Here is a 9,587-nt window from a genome sequence, read left to right as displayed (position 1 = left end):
AATTTTGGTTAAAAAGAAAACAAGCCCACTCTTTTTTGGATGAAGTGGGCTTTTTTTCTCTCTCTCTTTTTTCTTTTTCAATTTAAATACAGCTGCGTGTAAAACCCACCCAGTGATGTGGTTTACAAGAATAGCCCCTCAAAACAACTGCATTGTTTCAAATGCAGCACAGGGCTCTGAATAAAAGAGTAACTCCTACTGAAGTTGTTTGCAAAGGTGCACCCTGATCATAATTAAAGGACTAATACCCTCCAACAACTTTAATCCTTTTGTGAAGCATAAGGGGAAAATTCAGGAGTGGGATGGGCAAAACCCAGAAAAGATGCCGAAGTTCACTTTCAAGAAAGCACAGGTAGACTTAAGAATAATAAACTACAAGTGGTCCTTTGTCTATGGCTTCCTTTTAATCGGTAGAATGTCACAGAAAAGGAGTAGGGTCACCATGACTCCTTCTAAAGTTTATGTCCAGGTTTTAAACATATATCTATTACTCCCTTTTGGTTTCCTCAGTCTGTCATGTGCAATCACTCACCAATACTCTATTGTGTGGGTTTGTCAGCTTTTTTCTGAACAGACATAATCAAGCGGTGACTTCTCTCACTTTTTCCCATTTGGACAACCATTGGGAAAGGAAAGAACCAGATGATACCCAGCAAAGACTGAATGCCAGAAACAGGGGAACCACATACCTTGTTACCTCCTGCTGCAGTCGGGAAACACTGGGCACATAGAACATCACCCCAAAGAAAAGCAAAGGCTCATTGGCAAATTTGTCCAGTTGCTTCTTCAGAGGCTTTTCCAGTTCAACCCAGCGGGCTTGCTGGCTCTTGCTGAGAAACCAAAGGCCAAAGTAGTGTGTCTGGATAAAGAAACAAAACTGTCAGTTTACCTTTTTCAGCTACATCACACACACATTCAAAGACAGGCACAAAAGAACAGATGGAATCGTGTAAATTTTTCCATATGCAAAATAAGAGACATTTCTTTTTTACTGTCCTTTTTATTTTTAGGATTATCTTGAATACAGTGACAATATTGCAATATAATATACTTCATGGAGTACTATCTATCCCTTACCATCTCTCCCAAATGCATATTAAAGAGTTTTATGTGACATTATGGCACAGGTGACATAAATGATTTACAGCAAATGAGTGAGTCTTTTTTTTTTTCTTTTACGCCTGTGCCTTGTAAACAGAGAGCAAACACCACAACTGAATCGAAGCACCAAGGCTTCATCAGCCTTTGGATTAGGCTCACTGCAGGCAAAGGACAGGGACTCTTTCAACTGTAAAAAAGAACGCAAACCCACATACGTATGTCAAAATATATCTACCAATACCAGAACTGTTTAACCAATACAAAACATGTTTACTCTTTTTCCCCCCTTCTTTACTGCACACGCATTTTATGGTAGACAATTATTACACTTAAAATGTGCATCATGCACGTACGTTGCTTGCTCTAGGGTTCTGCAGAAATCCTGGCTTGAAAACCTTGGCTACTTCCCATCCTGTGTAAATCTCAAAGGCTGTAGTATCTCCTGAATAAGCCACATGGGACTGTTGCTGGTGGAGAGTAATTAGCAAAGCACAATGTTCAGAACTAGAGCTTCAAATACTACAAACTGGTAATAAGCACCTGAAGGACTAACCAATCCATCATGAAGGAGTCTATCAAAAAGCCATTAAACCACTGCATTAAACACACTGATCTACTACCGCAGGCAAATGTGTAAATTAACAGCAAGTACTACAACTACAGATTTGAAGAAAAGCAGAAATAAAGTGCTCATGTTCAGCAAAGGAATTAGAATCCATCAGTGGCTTGGAAATCTGTCTGTAGCCCTAACTATGAGGTTTGTATCAACATTTTTTAATTCACTGTTTCAGGTGACAATCTCCAGAGGTTTCCAAGAATGCCTTCAGTATAAAATACCCCTCTGTACTAACACTGGAATGAACGAAACAGACACTGTAAGAGGAACTTCCGTGGACACCAAGCAGATTTAGGGTCTAAAAGCAGGATCATTACTATTTCTGCATATTTCTCTCACTTTATTTCAATAAACTTTCTTGGTGTTTAATCCAACTGACTCCTTAGTCAATGAAACTTTCCAGTAGTTCCCATTAGATTAGATTAACTCTAAAACAAATAAAATACTTATTTTGTTCTTACAGCTGAACTTACCTAGACAACAATCCTTCTACAGGTAGTCACAATCCCTTATATCCAGCACTGTATTTTAAATAAAGATACTTGAGACAAGTAATAGGACTCCCCCGATTTGCTGTTTCATAAAGCTTTTATTTGAAACTACTTTTAGCACATTCAAGAGGTTTGGCCTATAAAAGAACCATCAAGATTTCACCAACTGGACTTCCTAGATATTCACACTTTTAAACAAAAAGTCTTCAAAAGTAGCAGACAAATTGCAACCATTACAACTTCGCAAAAGCCACCACTGACAGCCTGTTTCCCTTTGGTCAGGATACTTCTCTAAAATCCGCAGCATTTAGCATGACAGACACTAGAGCAACTACACTGAAAACTTAAAATGCTTAGAATTCAAAACAAGTTAGCAGAGGCAATACTGCTCCAACTATTTTATAGCTGAGGGCATGCAAGAGAATCATATGCAAAAACTCTGAATTGGAGCACAGGTGTATTTACCTTAAGGTATCATTACATACATATTTTCAACTTTGGAGAAAGTCCAGAGTAGCATTTAACTAAAGTGTTAACTAATTCACCTTGATTCCTCAATTAAGCCTGACAAACCTGCAGTGTAGCTTCAACATTGGTCCTTTCACTTTAAGATCAGTTTGGTACAGTGACACAAGTTTGTTCTTTTTTTGAAGAGAATCAATGTAGCACTTCCTTCTAGAATTGAAATCCCTCAGTCCAGAGCATATATAAATCAAGTCAGTATCTGCCACAGGATAAACTTAAAAATAACCAGTTTACTGATACATATCTACTCTCCCTCTCTAGACGGAGAACTGGATAAGAAGTTCTTTCTGACGAGCTCACCATGAGAGTAATTAGATTAAAATTAAGAAAGCAAAGGAAAGGAATTCATGTGAAGGCAGAAAAAAAGCACAGTGATTTTACCACCTCCTTTAATGCACAAAATCTTGAAAATTACTGCAGGGCAGCTCATCCTCCTCAAGAAAATGTGCAGAGCTGTGAAAACGGATTTTCCATATTACTTTAAAAAATACACATTCACATCACCTAGTACCCAAATTTGCAGCATCAAGAACTTGGAAAACATCTAGCGGCTAAGACGATTTGGAGTCTGAAGTCTGAAATAGTTATCAGAGGGATTATGAGTATTGCAATTAAACAGCCCAAATGAGCTCAAATGAGCACCCCTTTGAGTGGGGGCAGGGGAACAACAAAAATTTAGATTTGCTACAGTGGAAAGGCTCTTAAATATCAAATCCAGAATCCTGAGTCACTTGCAAGGAATAAGAAGTGAAGGGAATGCAGTGTCTAAGCTTCATGACTACAGCAGACACCGTGGACCAACCACGGCAGCACATACTTCACACAGCGGAAAGCCACTTCTTTTCCTGGAAGGCAGCTTGGAGAGGATGGAGCAACAGCAGATGAAGCACAGGGACTGCACAAACACCTGCACTTTGGAGAGACAACCAGCACAGTTATTTGAGTATCAGCTCACCGTCACCAGGAGCTTCTTGAAAACATTAGAATTTTTTAACAACCCACAGTGGGGAAAGACTTCTGTAGCCACTGCTGTGAATGCCTGAAGAAACTCCCTCCCCTAGGAACATTATTAATTCTCAAACAGGAAAGGAGGAACCTGGCACTGGAAAAGGCTGGACCATCAAGTTGAGTGTGCTAAGACCAGGCACCTGACTGTCCAGAAGGTGTTACAGAATCCGAGTCATGTGCTGCCATGCACTCCAGCCCACAAAACATTTTTACAGTACAGAAACACCACAATTTAGATCAAGGTATATAAAAAGGAGAACTTTTTCTCTATAAGCTGCTGATTGAAAACCAGTGTAATTCCCAAAGCTGGTCTGTTTGTCCATCTGTACAAAGTGAACCACTAACTTGACTCCAGTTTTCATGGCATAACTATCTACACCTACACATGGCAGGCTCTGAAGTAACAAGAGCTGCCCTAGCTGACAAACTAGTCAAAAAAGTGAATGATGCTTTCACTTGTAAATAAAAAAATAAAACCCCTCTTCTACTCACATCTGAGAAACTGGTGATACACACTGAAGGAAAGCTTTTCATAACACTACGTGCATGCACACACATCCTTTCTGCAGATAAAAAACTTCAGTTGCTAGTGGTTTTGGTCTGCCTAATCTTGCAAATACATGAAAAGCTCTGTTGAAAAAGAGTTTATATTAATTTTCCCTCAAAGTTTTAAATTTTTCCTTACATACCACACATGACTTAACATGTGATACAATGAAATTGGCTTAGGCTCTTCCAGAAACTGCAATCTTCTGCTAAAGCAGCAGACGAGAACCAGAGCACCTGCATTCCCCAGTGACACTACTTGAAAAGATGATCCTTGAAATACAGCGAGACAGGGAAGAAAGCTGCATACGCAAAACCTGGGCTGAGAAGTCTTAAAAAACATGATGTTAGAGCTGCTAGTTCAAGATGCAACACATTCATTTTGGACTTGGACTTTGCTGTACTACCAGGTCCAGAAATACCCCCGCCTTTATGTTGGGCAAAAAGGAGTAGAACTGTCAACAGATGACAGACACTTGGTAAACCTGGAAAGCTCATTCCAAAGGTTCCAACGAGATTGGCTCGGTGTTTATTAAAGCATTCGATTAAGTGGCCAACTAAATATTTATCCTTGAGAAAGGCAGAGTTCCAGCTCCTCCAGGCAAAAAGCATTAAACGCCACTATCCCGAGGAGCTCGCACAGAGGGGGAGGCACCATTTAGAGCAGCCAATTGTTCCTAGAAGGTCTCTTGTCCAAGCACCGCCTGAACTCCATTCCAGCTTTGCTGGCAAGACAAGTCAAACCAAGCCAAACTTCGAGGCAAGCTGGCTGCCAAACACAGGTTTTCAGTCATGCCCTACGAGGAGAGGACACCTTCTAAGGCACACAAAAAAAAAAAGGTCAGAAGAGTAGTAAACAGCCACTCTTGCTCAGCGGTCAGTGTCTGCCATTCTCCTGCTTTGGTGTCAGTTTTGCAGCATCGTAGTGCTGGAGGTACTGTTGTGAAATTCAGTTCGAAAGGATAATTTTGGTCGAAAGGACCTTCTTGTCCTTACAATGCATCAGAACATTCCATCTTTCAACTTTTCATCATCTTATAAAGTTAATTAAGGAGAGCAAAAAGGAGAAAGAGGCATGAAGTCTCACGACAGATTTGTACAGGTTACTCTGCTATTTCAAGAAGTCTCACTTCAAGAGAAAAATGTCATTATATGTTGGGGGAAAAAAAATTCCTTTTTATTATCTATGTACATACATACAAGAGTACAAAATTACTTTTCTGACCTTGTCCTTCCTTTCTTTCCTTTCCTCCCCTCTTCTCATCTTTTTACATAACGCTGGTGTAAGACCTAATTTTATTGGAATTGATAACTGTTCAGCTAGAATACCTTATGCTTTGTCAAGAGCTTTGCTAAAAAGGATAAAACCAGATTTTGCAGTAGTTACATGGCTACACTTTCTACTGACCTATTCCTGAACCCTGACTCAGTTAGGGGGGGAGTTGCATTCCCCAGAGATCAAACAGAAATATGCATAATCCATTAGATACTGCTTTTCAGTCATGTGTGGTATAATGATCAACAGTCCTTTGCAACAACACATACAGTAATCTCAAACAGTTTTGCTTTCTAGCAGGGGGAGTTTGGACAGTTTTTTGTCCATTTCCAAGAAAGTGGCTGGAGGGAATCATGGATGTATTCCTAACATGAAGCTAAAAGTTAGGGTACACTTAGGATTTATTTAAACCTAAGATCAAACTAAAGAATCAAACCAAAATTGATCTTTATTTTTAAGAGGACACATATTCTGACCTGAGACTGCATGGAGGAGACAAACAGGATTTTAGTACTGTTTTGTGAGCATGGGAGTTAACAAAGCTTAGTTTTTTCCTTGCTTGCACATTACAGTTTATTGATTAGGATTTCTAAGAGAAGGCCTATTCCAGATGAAGTTTTTGCCACATTTGAGGAATTTCAAAAGTCTTTCTCCAGTTTGGACACTTGCAACGATTCTCTCCTCGGTACACTTAATGGGCTTCTCAGCTATCCAGTTGTACAAATCTCAAGCTTTGAATAACTGAGCTTTGTTCAAAGTACTTTTGATGCTTCTGTAGTATTTGATTGGTCAGGGAGTTAAAAAACAATGGTAAGCCTAGAGAAGGAAGGGGATAGACTCCAAATGACTGCATCGGTTTTGTTTCATGGCAGGAAGACTAGCAGGGTAGAAGAAGAACTGAATTTGGGCTCTGAAGAAAAGGATAATATCCAGCATCAGGCATCTCCAAGCTTGCTAGCTCAAATTATTCCTCATGAAAGGAGCAGAAGAGGACACAGAGAGACTATGTCAGAGTTGAAAGAAGTGAGTAATTCTCTTTCTCCTAAACATTTAAAAGCAGCAATGGATGCTACCAGAAACAATCTCAAAAAAAACCCCAAAAAACACATCAAACCACAAAATAAAAAAAAATCTTCTCTCAAAAAATGCTGTACTGTTGAAATCTGAACTTTACAAAATTGGTTCGATGTTGCCAAAACTTTGTTTAGAGAAAAAGTAGGGAGGGTGATGAAAGAAGGGGAAAGTGTTCCAACAACATCAAAGCATTCTCTTCTGTATTGTTAAAGTATTTTTTTTTATCCTGAAACACAAACTTTTTGTGCTAACATACTTCTTAGGCATTACACAAATAATTTTGAAAATTAGAAAACCCAAAGTAATAGAAAACCCCCATGAAACTGAACACTAACCCAAACAACTTCCTTTGCAACTCTGCTGTCCAATCTTTTTAGTCTGGAAAATTTTGAAACTTCAGGCTTTGTTCCAAAGTAGAACAAAACACATTCTGAAATCACAAAATGCTTTGTGGAAAAGAATGCTAACTCGCTGACAGAGCTATTGTTTGCAAACACAGGTGGACCTCCAGAGAGAATCATTAGGCCACAGACTTCTGCTGCACCAACTAGATAAGCCCACAAAGAATACAAGAAGAATCACTTAATTTCACTCCTTTCTGCACTGGAAGGAAAGGGAAGGATCTAACCTCTCCGTAAGAACAAAAAAAATAAAATAAAAGTAATTCCTGGGAAATCTTCATCTCTAGTAGAAGAGAAGGGAGAAGATGACTCTACTCAAATTCACATAGAAACCACACCCTTATAATAACTATGCAATATTCTGACTCTGGCCTATTCCTGCCTGCACATTCTCCTGCTTATTCCACGCACCCAGAAAGAATGAGATTCTTGTCTCATTCTTTATAACTACTGATGTATAAAAAGGATTTTTGTGTGTAGTTTTCATCTGCAGTAGTTACTTGTATGCTACCCTCCAGCTGCCACCTTCGCAAAGGGTCATGGATCAACATATGTAAGATGTTGCAAGATTATTATATTTCCCAGCTGTGCTTACAGAAAGCATTAGCCAGGACAGTCAGATGATAATGCAGCATTTTCCAGGCAATGGTTTTCAACTTGTGATTTGCAAAAGTATAGAAGGAAGAAGGATACATGTAAGTAGTTCACAGAAGGTGAGCAAGGAAAGACAGTTCATTTGTGCCATGCACTCTGGAGACTTATTTCTAAAAAAGGCCTCAACACTTAAAATAAATATTGAATTCTACCACAAGTAGAAAACCAAAGAATTTCAATCTTTGATAAAGTACGAATGGATTTCTTCAGCCTTTTCAGAAGCATTGGAAATGTAAAAGAAGCCTTCCAGATGTGAAATATTTCAGTTAAACAAAAGGAAGAGAAAAACCACCATCCTCAAATTGCTACTAGTTGCTCCTGCTAGTAGCACAACTGTTGTCTCTTCCAGTATGTTAGTAACAAGAATATATTTATATGAAGGTGGATATTTAAAGCCAGTGGTCTCCTTCCCACTGGCATAATTCAGCCAGCACTGCTGGTGAAACCCGGGCTACATTCAGATAAAAGTAACTGTAACTTGGTCCTTAGCAACCCAGTTCAGAAAGTAACACCCATTGCTTTCTAAGAAAAGAAGTAAACCTCATCTTCATATTACAAAGAGCTCTCAAGGCTATGATGAATGAGCAACAGCACAAAACCCTGAGTGCTGTTCTGCTTTCAGTTTTCACACAACCAGAACATGCTTGTCCAAGCTCCAGCTGCTGATCATATCTGGCCAGCTCCGAGAAGAACATGATTCAAACAAACTGACTGCCTCAGCTGAAAACGTGTCAAATTAGAAAAGCGATAAGATGGTCTTTCCTGGGTTACTCTTACCTCACGTAATTCCAGCCTCTGAGCAACAGCTTCCAAGCATTCATGCCCCGTGCTCTCCACGGAGAGGGTGCACTCGATCACATTGCTGTCCAGCAGACGGATCCTTGTCACAAAGCAGTTCTTGCTCAAGACGTTGTAGCGTCTGGTTCGCCGCAGTTTCAGCCCGAAAGGCATGGCTGTTGACCTGGAAGGTTGTCCCTTCCCTGCACCCTTCCGAGAGTTATCAGCACACTTGTCGACTTGCCTTGAAGGCTTCTTCAACTGGCACTACTCTCCTCCAGAAATGGAGGTAGCTGTCCATTCCCAGGGCGAGCTTCAAGGGATTCCTGCAAAATACATACAAACAAGTAGAGTTAAGTGGAAAAATAAGTCATTCCTAAAGATCAGTGTAAAAGTAAGAAGCTTAAAGGAAAAGAGTCACATTCACATTTAAAACCATAAAATAAACACCTCCACACACAGGACTGCCAGGCACTTACTACATCTCCCAAAAGAATACCTTATACAACAAATCTTCCAAAATTCTATTTTGGCGCTGAATTTAAAGCACGGATTTAATTGCAAAGCCGTTCTTTGAGAAGCTCAGTAAAAACAGCAACTCTACAGGGCACACATCCAGAGGTGCTAACTCTCCCACCATTACCCCCACCACAGGGGTCTATAACATAATCTTCAAGTTAAGTTTTGGTGCCCTCGGGCCAGCTTTGAAAGCTAGCTTAAAAAGCTAAGGAATAGAGGTATTTAAAAGAGGTGCGATTTTGAAAGAAGAAAGGCTGGATGCAGCCAGCAGGAAATGCAGGCGCTCAGCAACTCTGAAAAAATCAAACCTAAAGTATGCATGTGAAAGGCAACAAGCATCTGAGCCATTCCACAGAAGGGTCTTCTGAGGCAATCCCTGACCTTTTGCTCACTTCCAGCTCCAAAGCAATTCTGCATTTCACCCTCTCAGGTGGAATGAGTAACTGCAGGAACACAGCTGTCAAAGATCAGGATAATATGGATTGGGAGGAAGAGAACACATATTCTAGATATCATTTCCAATTACTATTCCCAGTGTTTATCAGGGACACACGTAACCATTAAACCAAAATACAAAGAAGAAGAAGAAGAACTAGAGA

At 39.8% G+C, this 9,587-nt stretch overlaps 1 protein-coding gene across 1 annotated transcript; it reads right to left on the bottom strand.

Moving 5' to 3' along the window:
- Window positions 1-689: 689 nt before the first annotated feature.
- LOC104276939 (tyrosine-protein phosphatase non-receptor type 14-like) lies at window positions 690-8,643 on the bottom strand (the record flags this gene model as incomplete). The annotated part of the gene is made up of 2 exons (XM_009873420.1): window positions 8,470-8,643; window positions 690-859 (listed from the first exon to the last, which is right to left on the bottom strand). Coding segments are annotated over exons 1-2 (344 nt in total), but the record flags the coding sequence as incomplete, so codon positions are not given.
- Between the last annotated feature and the right edge of the window lie 944 nt (window positions 8,644-9,587).

The sequence above is a fragment of the Apaloderma vittatum genome, unplaced genomic scaffold (assembly GCF_000703405.1).
Source record: "Apaloderma vittatum isolate BGI_N311 unplaced genomic scaffold, ASM70340v1 scaffold13387, whole genome shotgun sequence".
Taxonomy (NCBI): Eukaryota; Metazoa; Chordata; class Aves; order Trogoniformes; family Trogonidae; genus Apaloderma; species Apaloderma vittatum.
The sequence above is the reverse complement of the archived record's forward strand: the minus strand, read 5'-3'. Positions and strand labels throughout refer to the sequence as shown.